This window comes from Bombina bombina, chromosome 7 (assembly GCF_027579735.1).
Source record: "Bombina bombina isolate aBomBom1 chromosome 7, aBomBom1.pri, whole genome shotgun sequence".
Classification (NCBI taxonomy): Eukaryota; Metazoa; Chordata; class Amphibia; order Anura; family Bombinatoridae; genus Bombina; species Bombina bombina.
The window spans coordinates 372,833,762-372,857,167 of NC_069505.1; the positions used below are offsets into that span (position 1 = coordinate 372,833,762).

Below are 23,406 nucleotides of genomic sequence, written 5' to 3' on the forward strand. Positions count from 1 at the left end.
TACTAACAGTTCAGAGTAATACTCACAAAGATGTTTGCACATGCAGTGCAATAACAGGTGAGCCGAAGCTTCAGAGCCGCTCGGCTGACTCGCTAAAGGTGAAATCAGCTGTTCACTGGGTAATCACTTTACCAACGATTTAGGGAAAGAGATACCTATAACAAAAAATATAGATACCGCCCTTGGTGCAGATTATCCCAGACACAGAATACACATACAGCAAGTGTCGAGAAGTTATACTCACAAGCGGAGTTGCACAAGCAGTGCAATATCAGGCATGCCGAATCTTAAAGAGCCGTTCGGCTGACTCCCTGAGACCTGTACAGCTGCTCCTTAATGAACCAGGATCGCTGAAAGAGTGGTGGAGAATAGAAGTGGCTATGCCGATAGAGGTTAATCCAAGCAAGGGATCAATAGGGCAAAATATTCCACAGCAAGGTAGAAGAAATAAAAGTGTTTATTAAAAATATAAAAATTACTTAGCAACGCGTTTCTCGGCTAACATGCCGTTTCATCAGGCTACATAATTCTAAAAGCTACCTTGCTGACTTAAAAGGACTGACAGGACCAATCAAAACCCTGGAAATTCACACACCTCCCTTACTCAGGTGTACTATCAGATTGTAGGGTGTTGCCCTGAGATACATAGCACTTTTTATAAAATAAATACAATAAATACAATTTATACAAACTTCAAAAAATCTTTCTATATATACAAAGGACAAATTAGCACAAATCGATAACAAGTTATGATCTCAATGATTGGAACAATAATGTTTTGATATTCCGGTCATACAAACAATATGACAATATAAAAGAATATGATATAATAATCGAATATTTATAAATGCAATTGATGGATACACAGTGATAAGTTTATAATAAATGTATAAATGATATAATGACAAATTATATATAAATATAAAATTAAAACCATAAAATTGATCATATTACTAAATGTAGTGGCCGGATTTGAACTCACGACCTAGTGGCTAGGAAACCATCAGCCCAGCCACTAGGCTACAAACGGGCCTCTAATGCGAGTGTTCAAAGTGTACTAAATGAATCTTGACAATGCTGTGACTAGTGCAAGTGATGCATTGTGCGAAATAAGCGTGTGTGTGAAAGGATGTGTAAATAAAATATATTTACCTAACGGCTAGTGCATGATAAATAGGTGTATTTACCTTTATGGTGATATATATATAGGGGGAATCGATAATATACCATTATGTGATGGATTGCTATGTATAGCCATAGCAGAAATGTGTATCGTGTTAGTTAACATACTGATGTGATAGCTATAAATAAATAAAGATTGACTGAAAGCCAATATTATAAGGAATGCTAGTGATTATTATAGTGCTAATATATTAATAATTTACTAGAAGGAAATTGTGAGTGGATATTAAAAATACTCAGTGTATTCGTGTGACATGTTTGATGTGCTAATGTATTCTTAATGTGGCGGTGTGCAACTATATCATAAATTTAAAAATAAAATGTGATGTATATTAATATTAATAAACAATGGTGGCCAGATTTGATCTCCCGACCTCGTGATATAAAAATCTATCAACCTAACCACTAGGCCACAACTGCATGTATGCAAAGAGTGGTCAAATAGTTAACATACTGATGTGGCGGCTGGATATAAAGATTGACTAAGAGCCAATATCATAAAGAATACTATTGATTATTAGAGTGCTAATATATTAAAAAAAAATTTTACTCAAAGGAAATTGTGAGTAAATATTAAGAATGCTCCGTTTATTCGTGTGACATATTTGATATGCTAATGTGTTCTTGATGTAGCATTATTATGCATCTATATCATGAGTCTAAAAATAAAATTTAATGTATATTAATACTAATAAACAATGGTGGCCGGATTTGAACTCCTGACCTAATGATATAAAACTATCAATCTAACCACTAGGCCACAACTGCATGTATGCAAAAAGTGGTCAAATGGTCTTAAGAATACTATTGCCGTTACTAATTTCCAGTATTTAGGCTGGGTTCATATGTACCTGTCACTGGTATAAGTTTTGTCAATAAATGTAGATAGATATTAACAGTTGTATAAGATCTGCTAAGATCATTCAAATGCTAATTCGATACTATACTAATACATACAGGTATGAGTAATTTTGGTAGGCAGAGAGAGATTATATACAACAGCTTTATGCTTCTATTTAGTAAATATAATCTAAAAGGCTGCCAGATCTACATTAAGGTTGAGTCCTGATGGATGTAAAGTTTTTAATTTGTGAATCCAATAAGGGAGTCAGCCGAACGGCTCTTTAAGATTCGGCACGCCTGATATTGCACTGCTTGTGCAACTCCGCTTGTGAGTATAACTTCTCGACACTTGCTGTATGTGTATTCTGTGTCTGGGATAATCTGCACCAAGGGCGGTATTTATATTTTTTGTTATAGGTATCTCTTTCCCTAAATCGTTGGTAAAGTGATTACCCAGTGAACAGCTGATTTCACCCTTAGCGAGTCAGCCGAGCGGCTCTGAAGCTTCGGCTCACCTGTTATTGCACTGCATGTGCAAACATCTTTGTGAGTATTACTCTGAACTGTTAGTATAGATTCATTTGTAGCCAAGGATCATCTGCACCAGAGCGCCTCTTCTTTTTTTGTTTCTTTATAGAATGCAAGTCATCTATGAATGGTAGAGACTTATCTGAACTGACTAAGTCCCAATGTTTAGAGACTGCTTTTGCAACTTTTTGATGCATAGGATCAAATGTGGTAATAAAGTTGAGTTTCTCCTCAGACTTAGTAGTGTCTCTTACTCTAGTCAAGGTGTCTTCAAAACGTTTCATAGCTCCATCCTTAATATCCATAACCATCCCTCTGTCATAGCCACATGTGATCAGTTTCTCCGACATCTCATTCAATTGTGTCTCTCTATTCAGTGCCTCGGTATTGTTGCGCAGAACCCGAGTGAGTTGAGAGGCTACTATCCCTTTCTTTTGATGTACAGGGTGATAACTACATGCATCTAACAGGGAATTGCGATCTGTGGGTTTGGTATAGAGAGACGTGCCAAACCTACATGTCTCCCCCTCAATCACCTTAAAGATGTTCAGATCCAAAAAATGGACCATATCAACATCATATTCAATTTTGAATCTGATTGGGACTGTCAACTTATTTAGGTCATGTACCCAAGACACAAGTGTGTCTGGGGTCCCACGCCAAATCAAAAAGACGTTGTCGGGGGGCGGAGCCAGCTCTGAGCCTGAGCGGTCGCATGGAACCATAGCTCCGGCTATCTATTGCTAAAATGTATATATTTGACCGTTCAGCTCAGTAGAAGCGATCGTTGCTAACTATCTGACAACCCATGGCTCATGCTGGAGCAGTTTGAGGATTGTAGAGCATATTGGGACAAAGCTACTCGACCGGATTGTGTTGTGCTGTTTAGCGGGTCCCATGATGGCAGCCATCTTTCAGCCTCACGAGAGGACTCACGCAGGAGGGACTTGTCGTTAGCAGCACTCACTGATCACTAAGACCCGCTGACTATGTTGAAGCAGTGAGTTTTTGAGCTAGATACACGAAGCAATACTAGTGCGGCAGCCTCTTATAGCCATGGCAGTAACTGGATCTCAGTGGGGCGACATCACTCACGATGTCAGCATGGGGACCTGCAATGAACATGTAACTACCGCTACTTACCTGGACATTAAGAAGCTTCTCAAGATCTTAATTGAGGAAGCGGAAACTCTATTTGCATCTAGCTGTGTCCCACCTGATGCGGCTAACTACTTACCATTAACCCAGAAACTGTGTGACGGGGACCCACTCTCCCAGATGGACAGATCTAAGCATTTAGATGTCAGACCTTGCAGCCCTTCCGGACCCGCTCAGCTGATCCCATTACATACGAGCAGTGACACCTGCTCGCTCTCCCCGCCAGTTTACATCACGGATCTCACTGAGAGTAAACCCTGCCATATTTATGTTCCGTCAGACTGGGTAGTGGATGTGTCATATTCTCTTCATCAAGCACACCCAGCATTGCCATTACCCAGAGCGGATGACAGAGGCAACAATCGGGCAATCATGTGTCTGGACATCTCCCTGACTTGTGAACTGCAGCACTTCCTGGACTGGAGACATGTTGCAATGGGTCTTATACAGACTGGAATCGGCTAGGAGGTTTCTAACTCATATTATTCAGGATGGATGATATAGTATATAGGGAATGTGCTTACGTTGCCGCAAAAGTCAGATACAGCTCATAGACATAGCACACAAACATTAGTAACTTTTTGCAATATATGTTTTGAATCCCACTAATGATGGCAACAAGCCTGATGTCTGGAGGACCCTGAACTGCTAATTACTAGTGCACTCCTTTGTCATACATTGCTAATAAGGGGGCTGATTGCATGCAGATATATATGTTCTGTAGTTACTCAGATAATTGTTAATTTGTTGTCTCTTACTATGTTTAGACCTAAGGTAAGCTATACTATCTCCCCACATTTTCCGGTAAATAACTCATTTCACAACTTTATGTTAGTAAATCACAGGTCATAAACCTTACCACTCCCTTCTCCACATACCTCATGAGGTCAGTGCAGTACCGCGCTCAGAGTAGGCTTCTCTTAGCCATGTACAAGTAGACTCTAACACTAGAGAAATGAGACATATTCTCTGTGTTTAAATGACCCCTCCAGTACAAATATGCCATTCCCATACCACCCTCATACCATTACTGCCACCACAGTAGGTAGTTAATTGTTCTCGGAAGTGTCACAACACATAAAGTTGTTTCTTTGATATTTTTGAGACACTTAACGATCTAACAGGACTCTGATTGCAGACATTTAAATATTAGTTCACTCATCTATACACTTGGTGAAGATAGGGAAAATGCCGCCTATAAGTCTCAGGGGGATTTTGGGATAGCTCCTGTTCTAGCTCCTTCTATTTTTGTTTAAATGATTTTTATTAACAAAAGGTGCATTGAAATATACACGGTAAAGGCACATTTCTTACATCAACATTAAAGTGACAATTCGTTAGAACAGCAACTTTCAATAATCAATGACCAATTTTTTTTTTAAGAAAAAGTTTTGAGGATTAGATAAGGGAAGAGGTGAATCACACCAGGGAAGACCTGGGTGAAGGTATTCATGAAGAGGAGTATGATGAGGTGGGGGACGGGGAGTGGGGTAGGGTTTAGGGAGAAAGGTTTAAAAGAGAAGGGTACAGAATTTTATCCCATCTGGTTTAATGCAAAATTTGAGTTGGAAGATTATAATTATGTCATGAAGGTTTCAAATACGGGGTGATATATGATTGTTACCGCTAGGGAAAAGTTGTGGAATAAGCCTAATAATTATGATCTTGGGGGCCCTGCTCCCATATAAACTGAATGTTAGTTATCATGTCTTGCTTACCTAGATAACAATGATGCATCTTTTCTAATGTGAGAATATGGCTGACTTCACATTGCCATTGAGCAACCGTAGGTATCTCTTGTGTTTTCCACAATCGAGGAATTAATCTTTTAGCACACGATAGCATTAATAAAAGTAGTTTTCTGCGATAAATACATGTGAGTTTAGGGATGTGGCTGAGGAGAATGATTTGTGGAGATAGCGTAATGTTAGTGCCCAAGATATTAGATATGTGTCTCTCTATTTGATTCCAGAAGTTATTTAGGAGGGGGCAGGACCACCAATATGGATGATGTTACCCCTCTTCTCCACATCTCCTCCAGCAACTGGAGGAGGCGGGGTAGGATATATAACTTTCAAGCGTTGTGGGGTTAAATACCAACGAGCTAAAATTTGTAATGAGTTTAGAAATGGTCAAGGACATGGAAGAGGAATGTGTATAGCGGTAGCATCGCCTCCAAGTTTCAGCGTCTAGGTCAATGAGGAGCTCGTCTGTCCATCTCTTTAAGTATGTTGGTTTTTTCTCAGGGAATGAGCCTCTGAGGATTTTGTACATCAAGGATAGATGCGCCTTACTTATTTTTGGGTTGACACATAGCTGTTCGAAAGCAGTTAAGGGTCTCAGAATCATATCTTTATGTGGACCTATGTGTGATGGCGTGTCTAATCTGTAAGTACAGAGTACCAACAATGAAAGGGTGATCCTAGCTCTCATTAAGTGGGATTCTGTCTTTCACATCTGAAAGGGGTGGTTATTAAGTAGATAGGTAAAGCCGTAAGGATTTTGTTGGCAGGGGTATGTGTAAAGCGGCTATGTTTGAGAAATAAGTGGTATTGAAGTAGAGGGGTTAAGGGGGATATAATTGTGGATACACCTTTTGTATGTGTGAGTATATCGTCCCATATAGCCAAAGTGGTTTTAGTGTAAATCATTGAGTTGTATGATATGCGGTCTGGAGTCTTTGGGTATCCAAGGCAAGTCTCTCATATGGTCAACTCGTGATAAATAGCTTTCTATTTGTATCCCAGATCTTTGAGGGGTTGCTGCATGATTCCATGCCACAACTCTGCCAGATGTGCAGCTTTGTAGTAGTTAAGTAAATTAGGTACACCCAACCCCTCCATCTTCCTTGCTCAAATACATAGTGTGTTGGGCTACTTCTAGGTCGCTTGTATGACCAAATAAAGGAGGATTAAACAATTTTTTGCTGTTTACGGAGAAAGGGTTTCGGTATGGCCATGGGCAGGGTTTGAAAAAGATACAAATATTTAGGTAGTATCATCATTTTTCACTGTGTTTATCCGTCCAAGCCAAGATAGATGTCCTTGTCTATGCCAAGTTTTCTAGTAAGGTTTTAATGTTATTCTGAAGGTTTATGAAAATTGTCAGGAAATAGTTTATGTAATCTTTGGGAATCGTTAAAGCCTAGGTATTTGAGTTTGTCGACTAATAGAAATTTTGTGTGTGTGTTATACTGAGGATATCTTGAGGCGTCAGATTAAGTAGCATTATGCCCGACTTCTCCATGTTAATGGTGAAGTTGGAAATTTGTTTGTAGTCGTCTAGTATTCGTATGAGGGCCGGTAGGGAAGTAGTTGGGGACGTCAATGTAAAGATCACGTCATCCGCAAACAAGAGGCATTTTTTGGGTTATGTCTCCGAACTTGAGGCCCTGAATTTGATGGCAATTTCTGATTTGTAGTGCTAATACTTCGACTGTGAGGGCAAATAATAGGGGTGAAAGTGGGCAGCCCTGACGGGTTCCGTTGGAAATGGGGAAAGATAGAGAGATAGTGCTATTTACTTTAACTTTTGCACTAGGATTGCGGTTAGAGTGCCTGTATTCTATTGACGAACAACTCGGAGAAGCGAATTTTGACAGTGTGGACCACATAAATTGCCCAGTCCACCCTGTCAAATGCTTTCTCAGCATCTGTGGATAGTAGGGTAAGTGGTGAACGGTCATTATCGTGCGCATTGCAGTGAGTGGAGCAGTCTGGTTGTATTGTCCTGGCTTCCCTTCCTTTAATGAAGCCCCACCTGGTCAGGGTGGATAATATCAGGTAATATCAGATTCAAGCGATTGGCTAAAATTTTAGCGTATATTTTCATGTCTATATTTATAAGTGAGATAGGTCTATAATTGCTAACGAATCTGTCGGTTTGCTGGCTTAGGAATAACTGTGATCATAGCTTCTAGAAGGGAGCCAGGGAAAATGACACCTGATCAATATCAGTTAATAGAGCGATAATAGATGTGGGTTAAGCTGTTGTTGTAAAAGTTGGTAAAATTTCGTCATGAAACCGTCAGGGCCTGGGGCTTTTCCGCTCGGTAATGATTTTTATGACCGTGCTAATGTCCCTGAAGGGTGATGGGGGAATCTAGAAATTGCCTGTTTTCTTCTGTGATAGTAGGTGTGTCGATAGTAGCTAGGTACGAATTTAAAAGTTCTTTCTTATTTTGGGATGGGTTATCTGCAATATTGTATAGCTTCCTAAATAAGAAACAAATGAGTTAACAATGCCTTCATTAGCATGAATGGTTTCACCGGTAGGTCGTCGAATTTCGTTCTAATGAAATTGGAGAGTCTCTGTTTTTTAAGAGATCTAGCAAGTAGACGTCCAGCCTTGTTGCTTTCTACAAAAAATTTGATTTTGTGGTCAGTGCTCTCATATGGGCTTTTTGAACTAGAAATCTATTAAGGGCCTCTCTTGCTGCAGTCATATTATCGAGTTTAGAAGAAGAAGAGGGTCTAGCTTAAGTGCGGCTTCACAGGTCGTCAGATCATTAGTTTAAGGAGGTGAATTGAGCAGTATGTAATTTGCGCTGAGTTGCGTTATGTTTTATTATGACCCCCCTTATGTAACATTTGTAGGCTTCCCAATTATTTGCGGATGACGTGTCTTCTGGTCTATTAAGGGCAAAGAATTCATCTGAGAATTTTTTAAGGTCGTCAACTATAGCTTGGTCAGTTAGTAGTTGGTCATTGAGTTTCCAGTTGTATGTAGTGTTAGGTTTACTAGCCCACTTAAAGCAAGTAGAAACCATACTGTGGTCGGACCAAGAAGTATGGGTTATTTTTGAGCTAACTAGGCCTGAGAGGAGAGTTTGATCACATAAAATGTAATCAAGCCTGGAGTATGTGTGCTGTGGGTGTGAAAAGAAAGTGTAATCCTGCATATCAGTGTGTACTATTCTCCAAGTATCAAACAAATTAATAGCTCGTAGGGCCATACAGTTGGATTTGAGGGTATTATTGCGCAAGTATGATTTCCCACTTGATGTGTCTAGAACTGGATTCATAGGGAAATTAAATCTCCACCAACTATAATCGGCGCCTTTGGCTGTATCTAGTATTAAGTTGGTTAGATGTTTAAAGAAGTGGGGGGGGGTGGGTCTGTTTGGGGCATAAATATTTACCAGGGTAATAGGAGCGCCATAACAACATCCAATCAAAATTAAGATTCTACCTCATTGTCTGAATGTTTTTGTATTAACTCGAAGGGGAGGTTGCGTTCTAAATGAAATACTATACTCCATTTTTTCTATGTGTACCCGAGCTACAGAAATGTTGGTCGAAATAACTCTTGGATAGGATTGGCGGCTCGTGATTTTTCTTAAATGTGTCTCTTGGGTCATTATGATGTCAATTTTACGTTTATGAAAATCGTGGGAACGCAATAGAGCGTCTTTTCTGCTGATAAGAACCTTTAACATTTTGTGTGGCTATGCGTAGAGACTCTGCTCTATGGCTTGGACGAAGAGTTGTCATAGTAACTGGTGTGTATGTGGTTTTGGAACAAATCTAAAAAGAGAAACCAGATGGGATGTTGGGGGAAGGGGTTAGTTGAGGGAACCTGTTGAGGTGGGACGAGAGGGTTGGTATTGGTGGAGTGAGTAACCAGGAGGGAACAAATATAGCAGGAAGGGATGAAAAGGGGGTAATGGTAATAAAAACAATATGAAAGCAAATAACAGTGATCAGAATAACAATAATTCTGTTAGCAATAAAATAGAATATTATTCCTGAGAGATCGTAGATATGAATGTAAAGTGGAGTTGTGATTTAAAATTTCGTTTTGGGAGCTATTGTTACAGGCCGGGTGTCAGTGCAATCAAAGGTAACATAATTATTATTTAGCGAGATGTAGTACTTCTTCAGCTATGAGGAATATCTGGGTTGTGGAGATTGTCTGATTCGAGATCTGCTATTAGTTTTTAGGGTGTTATACCTAATGATGATAAGATGGCACTAAGAGTGTCGTATGATAACGACTGAGCGGCTGTATAATATGTGATTATGTTTTGTAATATAGTTTGGAGATTCGGGTCTTATTGGGCAATCATTAAAGACCATAACTACAAAGTGGATAGTGTGATAAAGATCTTAACTACATCAGGTTGTGCCGCCTCTTTTGTCTATAGGTCTGTATTTATAGCTATAGAGAATTTGTATATGGAATGTGCAATCTGTATGTTGTGCAATATTGTCAAAGCAAAATCAACTGTAAACAACAGCGATGAGTTAAACTCAATATAGAATCTAACAAAACATTAAATAAAAGGAATATAATGTCCTCATAACATGTCTGGGATATAGACTCCATCATATATAGCCCCAGTGTCTTTTTCCATCCCCCTTGAGCATATATAAAAGGTGGATAAATGTCCTGGGTTCAGGCACAGATATTTCTTGTATACTTGGGAGAATGTGGGGAACATTTCAACAGTGAGAAAATAACATATACATAAAACCTGTGAAAAGAACATATGGTTATCTACAGATCTATAACTGAAGATCATTACAAAAAGGATATTGAGAGGTTCATCTTCAACATTCAGGATCAGCTATAAAGGACAAGCAAGGGAAATAAGCAAGTAGTGTAGAACAACATGATAAGGTTACTCATCTGACAGAGTCCGTGTCCATGGTATCAGTAATGTCCATGTTAGTGGAGGAGATTTGCCTTCTTTTATTCTGACTGGGGATGGAATCTGGACCTGGCCTTCTTTGAGGCAAAGAATTGGGAAGTCTGTTCTGTATCTTGTGAGGGGAGTGAGGAATGTTCTCATCCGGTGTGGAGATATTCAGGATGTTGCAGAATCTACCGATGTCAGAAGGCGAAGAGCACTCTGTTTTTTTTCCATTTTTCATGACGATAACAGATGTAGGAAAGCCCCCCATAAGGGATGTGAAGTGTACGAAGATGTGATGTCAAGGGCTGGAAATCTCGTCTCTTTTGTAGTGTCCTGAGGGATAAATCTTGGTAAATTTGTACTTTATGGTCCTGAAAGTGAATAACTTGTCTTTTCCTGGCAGCATTATATATCTCCTCTTTTTGTCTATAGTTCTGAAAATGTACTATAATGTCTCTTGGAGGAGAGTCTTCAGGGGGTTTTGGTCGGAGTGCCCTGTGAGCTCTATCCAGAGGGATTTCTGAATGCTCCAAAAGGTTATCTCCTAATATGACAGTAAATAGAGCCTGAAGGTATTCTCGGATATCATTGGTTGAGACTGATTCTGGTATCCCCCTAAAACGGAGATTCCCTCTCCTGGTACGATTTTCCAAATCGTCAATTTTGTCTTCTAATTCTGTGATGTGTTGGATTTGCCGTATCTGGTTAGTTGAGAGATTTGCCAGTTTTTGTGCTACCACATACTCATGCTCTTCTAGGGTGTCGACCCTGTGGTTAAGATCATTAATTTCTTTTTTCAAGTCAGCACATTCGTTTTTGATACATGTTTTGACCTGTTCGATTAGGGCTGCTATGGCTTTGTAGGTTATTGGTGTGTCGTCATCTTGAGTCAGATTTGTGGTTGTAGTGTCATTAGTTATAGATGATCCATTATCTTGATCTTCTTCAATGGGAGCCATCTGGGGTTCCAATGATTTGGCTGTGGGTACTTGGTCTGTTTGTTTAAAAAAAGCGTGTACTGCGCCCTGATTAGTTTGTGATGATTTTTGTGGTTTATCTTGGCGGGTGTTCTTTCTTTGTGACATGGTATTGGAGGTTGGTGGTAGGTTTTTACAATCTTCCTTAAAAAAAATCCCAATGCACAGTATCTCCCAGGGAATGTACCCACACAGGGTGTTAGCGGTAAAAAGGGAGCTGGTTATGACCTGTCACAATTGCGCTTGGTGGGAAACGGAGCAGGGGTATGTGCTGCAACTTGCTGTAAGAGATGTAATAATCCTGGTATTTGGTGACAGCAGTGATTTTTTATGTAGCCCCTGTGAGAGGATGTGTATACTCAGCTTTTAAAGCGCTCTGCGTAATCCTTTTTATTTTCTATGATCTGGGTAGAGAGTCCGTGTAGGCCGGGGTAAAGCAGCTAGTAAATTGCAAGTAAATTGCAAAATCATGCAAGCGGTTTCACAAATTAAAGGATTCCCTTGCTTGGATGTGCCTGTTTCAGGGATAATAGTAGCATGGATTAAGTTGAGCTGATGACCGGACAGGGTTTGGTAGTGGGTCTGTACTTCAACAGTTGGTACAATATTGCTCTCTGTAGCTTGAGCCACGCAGAAAAGAAATTTACATATATATTAAAAGTGCGTCATTGAATTTTGTCTTGTAATCCAGATACAGATCTAACTCTTTTTGGTCCTATATATATATATAGGGAGGCCATTAATAAAGGGTAACCACAGCTTTCAAGTGTCTTTTCAACTTAATAAAATTAGTAATATCCCAAAGTACAGAGGTAATGAGTGCTTGATATAGAAGTGCGTTGTATGAGCGGTTCCTAGTTTATCTGCGGTGGCATGTGAGCAGATGGATTAGGCCCTATTCAGCAGTGGTGTGGGTCTGGTGGTGGAATAAACCGCTGAGTCGTCTGTGCATACATTTGTAATAATGAGTGCCCGTCTGGGGCGGTAATAGGCCCGGGTCAGTGTGTATAGCGAAACGCCTTACGGCTAATGTTAAGCTGGATCGGTCTTGACAGATTGCGTAGTCAGTGATGTTGATACAGCCGGTGTCTTTAGGCATCCTGGTCCTTAAGCGCCTTCTTTATCAGCTGCGTGTAGGCTCCGGCACTTGCAGAGTTCCGCATTAAAACCCTTATGAGTAGTAGTGCCGCCTGGTGTTTGCTGCAGTGATGGCCGTAGGCCAGTCGAGATTCTCCGGCCTCGTGCTAGATTAGAGCTGATTTTTCAAGGATGGCTTCTGGTTACTTATCACATCTGTATATCATTAAAGGATCACCATAAGTGCGGATATGATCGCTTTTTTAGTGAAAACACCCGGCCCGTGCACAGAGCTTCACTGAAGTGCGGCCATCATGGTCAGCTGCTCGCTCCGCCCCCCCTAGCTCCTTCTATTTTAACCCACTTACATAAGAAAAGTTTGAGGCTCATTGTGATAGTATAGGGACTCTCATCACCACCATTCACTAAAAGCATTTAACTTTATGCAACATACACTAAGGTGAGGTATCAATTGGTTGTCGCTGTCATTGCTTGTGATATGAGTATTGGCTAGAGCTGCTCTACCTTTGGGCTTAGTGTTTTAACTTATTCATACGGCTCTGTTACATACGATACACTTCATATGTTCTATGATATGCAACAATACTTCAACCTATTGTAGTGTCTAGCCCTTCTTAGAGCCTTTACTCTATCTTATGGAACTTCCTTGGTTTTACTTTGCTCTATCGGTTCCTTGGGTTTTCTCTCTAGCATTCCTGTTTCCTCCGTTTGCTCTCCTTCATATCAAACAGGATCATATCAAACAGGAGAGCACATCAGTAATTCTAATAGCTCCTGCTTGGCCTTGCAGGATCTGGTTTGCGGATCTAGTAAGGATGTCATCTCTCCCTCCTTGGAGGTTACCTCTTAGGAAGGACTAATTCAGGGTCCTTTTCTCCATCCAAATCTGGATTCTCTGAAGCTAACTGCTTGGAGATTGAATGCCTAGTTCTGTCTAGACGTGGTTTTTCTGAAGTGGTCATTGTTACTATGCTTCAGGCTTGCAAACCTGTTACTCGCAAGATTTACCATAAGGTATGGCGTAAATATCTTTATTGGTGCAAATCTAGGAGTTTCTCCTGGAGCCGGGTGAGGATTCTCCATATTTTATCTTTTCTTCAGGATGGCCTGGAGAAAGGTTTGTCAGTCAGTACTCTGAAGGGTCAGATTTCCGTATTATCTATCCTTTTGTACAAACATCTGGCAGACTTACCAGCTGTTCAAGCTTTTGTACAGGCCCTGGTCAGAATCAGGCCTGTGTTTAAACCTGTTGCTCCTCCTACATGTTGTTGATATAAAATTGTTATCTTGAAAGGTTTTGTTTCTCCTTGCTATTTCTTCCACTCGTAGAGTTTCTGAGCTTTCAGTTCTGCAGTGTGATTCCCTGTACCTTATCTTCATGCAGATATGGCGGTCCTTCATACTAAATTAGGTTTTCTCCTTAAGGTGGTGTCAAATCGAAACATTAATCAGGAAATTTGTGTTCCTTTTTTTTTCTCCTAATCCTTCTTCTCATAAGGAACGTCTTTTGCATAACTTGGATGTTGTGCGCACTCTAAAATTTTACTTACTAGCCACTAAAGATTTTTGGCAGTCTTCTGCCCTGTTCCTTGTTTTCTCTGGAAAACATAAGGGTTAGAAGGCCACTTTAACTACTCTTTCTCTCTGGTTGAGAAGTTTGATTTGTTTTGTTTAGGAGACTGCTGGACAGCAGCCTCCTGAGAGAATTACGTCTCATTCCACTAGGGCTGTCTCCTCTTCTTGAACCTTTAAAAATGATGCTTCTGTGGAATAGATTTGTAAGACGGCAACATGGTCCTCTTTACATATTTTTTCCAAATTCTACAAATTTGATACTTTTGCCTCGGCTAAGGCCTATTTCTCCAACATTGGTGTGTCCGGTCCACGGCATCATCCTTACTTGTGGGAATATCTCTTCCCCAACAGGAAATGGCAAAGTGTCCCAGCAAAGCTGGCCATATAGTCCCTCCTAGGCTCCGCCCACCCCAGTCATTCTCTTTGCCATTGCACAGGCAACATCTCACGGAGATGGTTAAGAGTATGTGGTGTTTAGTTGTAGTTTTTTATTCTACTATCAAGAGTTTGTTTATTTTAAAATAGTGCTGGTATGTACTATTTACTCTGAAACAGAAAGAGATGAAGAATTCTGTTTGTGAGAGGAAGATGATTTTAGCAGACAGTAACTAAATCCTTTGCTGTTTCCACATAGGACTGTTGAGATGAAGTAACTTCAGTTGGGGGAAACAGTTAGCAGACTTTTCTGCTTAAGGTATGACTAGCCATATTTCTAACAAGACTGTGTAATGCCGGAAGGCTGTCATTTCCCCTCATGGGGACCGGTAAGCCATTTTCTTAGTCTCAAGCAGAATAAAGGGCTTAATATGGGCTATAAAACTGGTAGACACTTTTATGGGCAAAATCGATTGCTTTATTTGGGCATTTTATACATGTTTATGCTGGTATTTCACATTTATAAACTTGGGGAACGTTTTTTAACGTCAGGCACTATGTTAGACACCTTTTTCCAGTCAGAAGGGCCTTCCCAGTTGTAGGCGGAGCCTCATTTTCGCGCCCATTACTGCGCAGTTGTTTTTGAGAGGCAAGACATGCAGATGCATGTGTGAGGACCTGAAAATAGTTGGAAAAGTTCCTAGAAGGCGTCATTTGGTATCGTATTCCCCTCTGGGCTTGGTAGAGTCGCAGCAGAGGCTGTAGCTGGGACTGTAGAGGGGTTAAAACTGTTTTAAGGGTTAAAGCTCTGAAAATTGGTGTGCAATACTTTTAATGCTTTAAGACACTGTGGTGAAATTTTGGTAAATTTTGAACAATTCCTTCATATTATTTCACATATTCAGTAATAAAGTGTGCTCTGTTTAAAATTTAAAGAGACAGTAACGGTTTTGTTTTAAAACAGTTTTTGTGTTTTACCTGACAGTTTAAGATCCTGTTTAACATGACTGTGCCTTCAGATAAGCTATGTTCTATATGTATGAAAGTCAATGTGTCTCCCCCTTCTAAATTATGTGATAATTGTGCCAAAGCGTCCACAAACAAAGTAAGGACAGTACTGTCCACAGATAATGAAGTTGCCAAGATGATTCATCAGATGAAGGGAGTAGACATGGTTCTACATTATCTCCTTCTGTGTCTACACCAGTTTTGCCCACGCAGGAGGCCCCTAGTACTTCTAGCGCGCCAATGCTTATTACCATGCAACAATTGGCCGGCTCTAATGGATAACTCCATAGCAAAATTTTATCCAAAATGCCTGCATATCAGAGAACGCGCGATTGCTCTGTTTTAAACACTGTAGAGCAGGAGGGCGCTGATGATAATTGTTCTGTCATACCCTCACACCAATCTGAAGGGGCCATGAGGGAGGTTTTGTCAGATGGGGAAATTTCAGATTCAGGAAAAATTTCCAAACAGGCTGAACCTGATGTTGTGACATTTAATTTTAAATTAGAACATCTTCCGCGCACTGCTTTAAGGAGGTGTTATCTACTCTGGATGATTGTGACAACCTGGTCATCCAGAAAAATTATGCAAGATGGACAAGTTCCTAGAGTTCTGGTGCACCTCCGACGCTTTTCCTATACCCAAGCGGGGTGGCGGACATAGTGAATAAGGAATGGGAGAAGCCCGGCATACCTTTTGTGTTCCCCCTCCTATATTTAAGAAATTATTTTCCTGATGGTCGACCCCAGAAAGGACCTTATGGCAGACAGTCCCTAAGGTCGAGGGGGGGCAGTTTTCTACTCTAAACAAGCGCACTACTATTCTATCGAGGATAATTGTGCTTTCAAAGATTCTATGGATAAAAAATAGGAGGGTTTTGCTTAAAAAGATTTTTTATACCAGCAAGGTTACCTCTTCAACCCCATTTCGTGCATTGTTCCTGTCACTACAGCAGCGTGGGTTCTGGTTCGAGGAACTAGAAAGTCGCTCAGTAGAGAGACTCCATATGAGGAGGTTATGGACAGAGTTCACCGCACTTAAGTTGGCTAACTCTTTTATTTTAGATGCCGCTTTGCAAATAGCTAGATTAGCGGCGAAAATTCAGGGTTTGCAATTGTGGCGCGCAGAGCGATTTGGCTAAAGTTTGGTCAGCGGATGTATCATCCAAGACAAAATTGCTTAATATCCCCTTCAAGGTAAAACTCTCTTTTGGGACAGAATTGAAAGAGATTATCTCAGACATCACTGGGGGAAAGGGCCACGCCCTCCCACAAGATATGCCTTTCAAAGCCAAGAATAAGTCTAATTTTCGTTCCTTTCGTAATTTCAGGAACGGACCAGGCTCTAATTCTGCATCCTCTAAGCAAGAGGGTAATACCTCACAGACCAAACCAGCCTGGAAACCGATGCAAGACTGGAACAAGGGTAAGCAGACCAAGAGGCCTGCCGCTGCTAACAAAACAGCATGAAGGAGTAGCCCCCGATCCGGAACCGGATCTAGTGGGGGGCAGACTCTCTCTCTTTGCTCAGGCTTGGTGCAAGAGATGTTCAGCATCCCTGCACGCTAGAAATAGTTTCTCAGGGTTATCTTCTGGAATTCAAGGAACTACCCCCAAGGGGAAGGTTCCACATGTCTCACTTATCCTCAAACCAAATAAAGAGACATGCATTCTTACATTGTGTAGAAGACCTGTTAAAGATGGGAGTGATACACCCAGTTCCAACTGCGGAACAAGGAATGGGATTTTACTCAAATCTGTTTGTAGTTCCCAAAAAAGAGGGAACTTTCAGACCAATCCTGGATTTAAAGATCCCTAAACCAAATTTCTCAGGGTACCATCGTTCAAGATGGAACCATTCGAACGATTCTACCCACAATTCAGGAAGGTTCAATTTATGACTATCGTGGATCTAAAGATGCGTACTCTACATATCCCCATCCACAAAGAACATCATCAGTTCCTAGGTTCGCCTTTCTGGACAAACATTACCAGTTTGTGGCCCTCCCATTCGGGTTAGCCACTGCTCCAAGGATTTTCACAAAGGTACTCGGATCCCTTCTAGCGGTGCTAAGACCAAGGGGCATTGCAGTAGTACCGTACTTGGACGACATTCTCGTACAAGCGTCGTCTCTTTCAAAGGCAAAGGCTCACTCAGACATCGTTCTGGCCTTTCTCAGATCTCACGGATGGAAGGTGAACATAGAAAAAAAGTTCCCTGTCTCCGTCGACAAGAGTTCCCTTCTTGGGAACAATAATAGATTCCTTAGAAATGAGGATTTTCTTCAGAAAGTCAAAACTTCTAAACGCTTGTCAAGTTCTTCATTCTATTCCTCGTCCTTCCGTAGCTCAGTGCATGGAAGTAGTAGGATTGATGGTTGCAGCAATGGACATAGTTCCTTTTGCGCGAATTCATCTAAGACCATTACAACTGTGCATGCTGAAACAGTGGAATGGGGACTATACAGACTTGTCTCCAGTGATTCAAGTAGATCAGAAGACCAGAGACTCACTCCGTTGGTGGCTAACCCAGGATCACCTATCCCAGGGAATGAGCTTCCGCAGTCCAAAGTGGGTCATCGTCACGACCGACGCCAGCCTAGTGGGCTGGGGCGCGGTCTGGGAATCCCTGAAAGCTCAGGGACTGTGGTCTCGGGAAGAGTCTCTTCTCCCGATAAACATTCTGGAACTAAGAGCGATATTCAATGCTCTCAGGGCTTGGCCTCAACTAGCAAAGGCCAGATTCATAAGATTCCAATCAGACAACATGACGACTGTTGCGTATCTCAATCATCAGGAGGGAACAAGGAGTTCCCTGGCGATGAAAGAAGTGACCAAAATAATACAATGGGCGGAGAATCACTCCTGCCACCTATCTGCGATCCACATTCCAGGTGTGGAAAACTGGGAAGCGGATTATTTGAGTCGTCAGACATTCCATCCGGGGGAGTGGGAACTCCACCCGGAGATCTTTGCCCAGTTGACGCAACTATGGGGCATTCCAGATATGGAATCTGATGGGCGTCTCGTCAGAACTTCAAGGTTCCTTGCTACGGGTCCAGATCCAGGGATCCCAAGGCGACTCTAGTGGATGCACTAGTAGCGCCTTGGACCTTCAACCTAGCTTATGTGTTTCCACCGTTTCCTCTCATTCCCAGGCTGGTAGCCAGGATCAAACAGGAGAGGGCCTCTGTGATCTTGATTGCTCCTGCGTGGCCACGCAGGACTTGGTATTCAGACCTGGTGAATATGTCATCGGTTCCACCATTGAAGCTACCTTTGAGACAGGACCTTCTTGTTCAGGGTCCATTCGAACATCCAAATCTGGTCTCCCTCCAGCTGACGGCTTGGAGATTGAACGCTTGATTCTATCAAAGCGTGGGTTTTCAGATTCCGTGATAGATACTCTGGTTCAAGCCATAAAACCGGTAACTAGAAAGATTTACCATAAAATATGGAAAAGATATATCTGCTGGTGTGAATCCAAGGGATTCCCATGGAATAAGATAAAGATTCCTAGGATTCTTGCCTTTCTACAAGAAGGTTTGGATAAAGGATTATCTGCGAGTTCTCTAAAGGGACAGATTTCTGCTTTATCTGTCCTACTACACAAACGACTGGCAGTTGTGCCAGATGTTCAAGCATTTGTTCAGGCTTTGGTTAGGATCAAGCCTGTTTACAGACCTTTGACTCCTCCCTGGAGGTTAAATCTAGTTCTTTCAGTTCTTCAAGGGGTTCCGTTTGAACCTTTACATTCCATAGATATTAAGTTGTTATCTTGGAAAGTTTTGTTTTTGGTTGCTATTTCTTCTGCTAGAAGAGTTTCTGAGTTATCTGCTCTACAATGTACTCCACCCTATCTGGTGTTCCATTCAGATAAGGTTGTTCTGCGTACTAAGCCTGGTTTTCTACCAAAGGTTGTTTCCAACAAAAATATTAATCAGGAGATAGTTGTACCTTCTTTGTGTCCGAATCCAGTTTCAAAGAAGGAACGTTTGCTACACAATTTAGATGTAGTCCGTGCTCTAAAATTCTACTTAGAAGCTACAAAAGAGTTCAGACAAACTTCTTCTCTGTTTGTCGTCTATTCTGGTAAAAAGGAGAGGTCAAAAAGCAACTTCTACCTCTCTTTCCTTTTGGCTTAAAAGCATCATCCGATTGGCTTATGAGACTGCCGGACGGCAGCCTCCTGAAAGAATCACTGCTCACTCCACTAGGGCTGTAGCTTCCACATGGGCCTTCAAGAATGAGGCTTCTGTTGATCAGATATGTAAGGCAGCGACTTGGTCTTCACTGCACACTTTTGCCAAATTTTACAAATTTGATACTTTTGCTTCTTCGGAGGCTATTTTTGGGAGAAAGGTTTTGCAAGCCGTGGTGCCTTCCGTTTAGGTGACCTGATTTGCTCCCTCCCTTCATCCGTGTCCTAAAGCTTTGGTATTGGTTCCCACAAGTAAGGATGACGCCGTGGACCGGACACACCAATGTTGGAGGAAAACAGAATTTATGCTTACCTGATAAATTACTTTCTCCAACGGTGTGTCCGGTCCACGGCCCGCCCTGGTTTTCTAATCAGGTCCGATGAATTATTTTCTCTAACTACAGTCACCACGACACCCTATGGTTTCTCCTATTTTTTCCTCCTGTCCGTCGGTCGAATGACTGGGGTGGGCGGAGCCTAGGAGGGACTATATGGCCAGCTTTGCTGGGACTCTTTGCCATTTCCTGTTGGGGAAGAGATATTCCCACAAGTAAGGATGACGCCGTGGACCGGACACACCGTTGGAGAAAGTAATTTATCAGGTAAGCATAAATTCTGTTTTTGGGAGAAATGTTCTTCAAGCGGTGGTGCCTTCTGTTTAGGTCCTTCTGCCTTTGTTCTCCCTCCTTGTTCATTCTGTGTCCTCTAGCTTGGGTATTGGTTCCCACTAGTAATTGGAATGACATTGTGGACTCTCCATGTCATAGGAAAGAAAACAAAATGTATGCTTACCTGATAAATTTCTTTCTTTCCGGACATGGAGAGTCCACAACCCCGCCCTCTTTTTGATTATAATTCAACAGTTTTTTTTTAGTAAACTTCAGGCACCTTTTCACCCTTGTGTTTCTTCTTTTTCCATTTTCCTTCGGCTGAATGACTGGGGATAGGTAAGGGAAGTTACACTTAACAGCTTTGCTGGGGTGCTCTTTGCCTCCTCCTGCTGGCCAGGATTTAAATATCCAACTAGTAATTGTAATGACGTTGTGGACTCTCCATGTCCGGAAAGAAAGAAATTTATCAGGTAAGCATAAATTTAGTTTTTTAATTTAAAAAAAAAAAAAGTAGCCTTTTTTTTTAAAAAATAAAAAACTACAATGCCTTCTATTTTGAGGGCATTTGGGACACTTTTAGAAAATTAACCAGAGATCTATGGTTAATTTTCGGAGTGCTAATTGCGGTAGCAATAACAAGCCACTTGTAATGGCAATTTAAATATTGCGCTCCCGCAAACGGGCAAATTTGCCCGTTTGCAGGACCGCAAAATATTTAAACTGCCATTACAAATGGCTGGTTATTGCAATAATTTAGCTCTCCACTTATAATCTAGCCCTCAGTGTATTATACCTTGTGTGACATTACACAGTGACATGTTTGCACAGTAATAATTACTTAGCACATTCCATATGGTACACTTTACTTGGCATATTATTGCCCATATCAGTATCTATGCCCCACAGCAGGTGTATCTCCCAGGGTTAGGGTAAGTCTAGGGTGGCCCCTTGAGTGGGATGTGAGTGTTAGTCTATGCTTGGAGTAGGAACCATCGCTGGATTTCCACATGGACAAATATTGCACATCACATGTTCTCAGATATTGATAATGCAGGTTTGGAGATTATAGAACAGCAGTAAATAGTATTAGAGATGAATGACAACATTACCGGTTTTAATTCTAAAATGTTGTCTCTAGGATGTGCTGGATGAGTGGTTGACCTGTCAGCGCTCCTGGTTGTATCTGGAACCAATCTTTAGTTCTGATGATATTACCAGACAGCTACCCACGGAGAGCAAACGTTACCAGACTATGGAAAGGACCTGGAGGAAGATTATGAAGAATGCACATGAAAATAAGCAGGTGGGATAGATATAAATGTGAATGTTTTTTTGCGGTGCTTCTGCATGTAGATAAATGCTGGATTGTGCATTCAATAGTGTGAAACACCTGAAAGTATCAGTATTAAAGTGCTAAGATCATCCATTTCCTTAAAGGGATATGAAACCCTATTTTTTTTCTTTCATGATTCAGATAGAGCATGTTATTTTAAACAACTTTCTAATTTACTCTTATTATCAATTTTTCATTCTCTTGATATCTTTTGTTAAAAAGCAGGGACATAATGCTTGGGGGCCGACCTATTTTCTGAGCACTATATGGCAGCAGTTTAGCAAGAATGTTATCCATTTGCAAGAGCACTAGGTGGCAGCACTATTCCCTGCCATTTAGTGCTCCAGATGACTACCTAGGTATCTCTTCAACACAGAATATCATGGGAACAAAGCTAATGTGATAATAAAAGTAAATTGGAAACTTTATTAAATTGTATGCTTTGAATCACAAAATATTTTTATATCCCTTTAGTAATTGTCATATATGACGCCTAAGCAATCTCTAAAACATCTTTTTTTATCATAATCAAATGAATGAATTCTGTTTCCCTTATTTTCTAAACAAAGAACTCTAAAACAAACTCAGTGTCTGCCCCAGATATAACCAGCATAGTCTCATATTCATTGTTGGAATGGAACCTTCAGGCATTGATGCATCCCCAAATACTGATAAAAAGGGACCCGAAAGAACAATAATGACATTTTCTAATGCATTAGATAATTGTATTATTCTACTATTGCTTATACAAAGGGGTTAAGTGCATAGTTGAAGCAAGCTCTGAATGGCCCCTGATCCCCCTTTTTCCGCACAAGCCTTCAGGCTCGCCGAAAACAGCAGTTAAAAAGCAGCGGTCTTAAGAACGCTGCTCTTTAACTCGTCTGCTGCTTCTGAGGCTGCGGACATCATTTACCCGATCAAATACGATCAGGTTGATTGACACCCCCTGCTAGCGGCCAATTCACAGTAAATATGTATACTAGTCTTTGATTGGCTGATGTCTGTCACATGATGTAGGGGGCCAGCAAATGGAAGAAAAAATAAATGAAAACATCTACTGCTTATTTGAAATTCAGATTAAGTGTTATTGCATAGTCTTTTTATTATGCACTTGTTAAACAATTATGCAATTGTTATGCAATTGTACTGTATTTAGTGGTCCTTTAAAGGCATTCTTGAATAATGGGGTCTTTGCATACAGGTTATTTCTCTGTGTCCTGATCCTCGTCTCCTGGAGAGTCTGCGGGAATGCAACAAGCTTCTGGAGTTGGTACAGAAAGGACTTAGTGAATATTTAGAGACTAAGAGAGCAGCTTTTCCCAGGTAATATTTTAGCTGTTACCAAAATGTGTAAATCACTACATTTCTATGGTCCCTTCTTTATGTACATAAGTTCCGTTCTTTATGTATATAGCCAATAATACAGCACAAATGTCTAACAAACTGTTTCTAAATGTCTTTTAGGTTTTACTTTCTTTCTGATGATGAACTATTGGAGATCTTGTCCCAGACTAAGGATCCCACAGCAGTGCAGCCCCATCTACGTAAATGTTTTGAGAACGTTGCTCGGGTAAGAAGTCTTCTGCAGCTTTTCAAACTGATCACCATTTTTCCTAATTTGTTCATACTCAAAAGTATTTTCTTCTACTAGATACGACGAGTCCCACAGATTCATCCTTACTTGTGGGAAATTATCCTCCTGCTAACAGGAAGTGGCAAAGAGCACCACAGCAGAGCTTGTATATATAAGATCCTCCCTTCTCTCCACCCCCAGTCATTCTCTTTGCCTATACTAAGTAATAGGAAGAGGTAAAGTGAAAGAGGTGATAAAATGATAGTTTTTATTTTCTTCAAGCAAGACTTTTTTATTTTAAATGGTAC

At 40.9% G+C, this 23,406-nt stretch overlaps 1 protein-coding gene across 1 annotated transcript in view; it reads left to right on the forward strand.

The window, feature by feature from the left end:
- The window catches only part of DNAH1 (dynein axonemal heavy chain 1), a 691,978-nt gene that overhangs the window by 328,907 nt on the left and 339,665 nt on the right, over positions 1 to 23,406 (forward strand). The window contains exons 23-25 of the mRNA XM_053721084.1: positions 21,331 to 21,495; positions 22,727 to 22,848; positions 22,990 to 23,095. Of these exons, the coding sequence (XP_053577059.1) occupies positions 21,331 to 21,495; positions 22,727 to 22,848; positions 22,990 to 23,095 (393 nt within the window). The remainder of the gene's footprint in view (positions 1 to 21,330; positions 21,496 to 22,726; positions 22,849 to 22,989; positions 23,096 to 23,406) is intronic.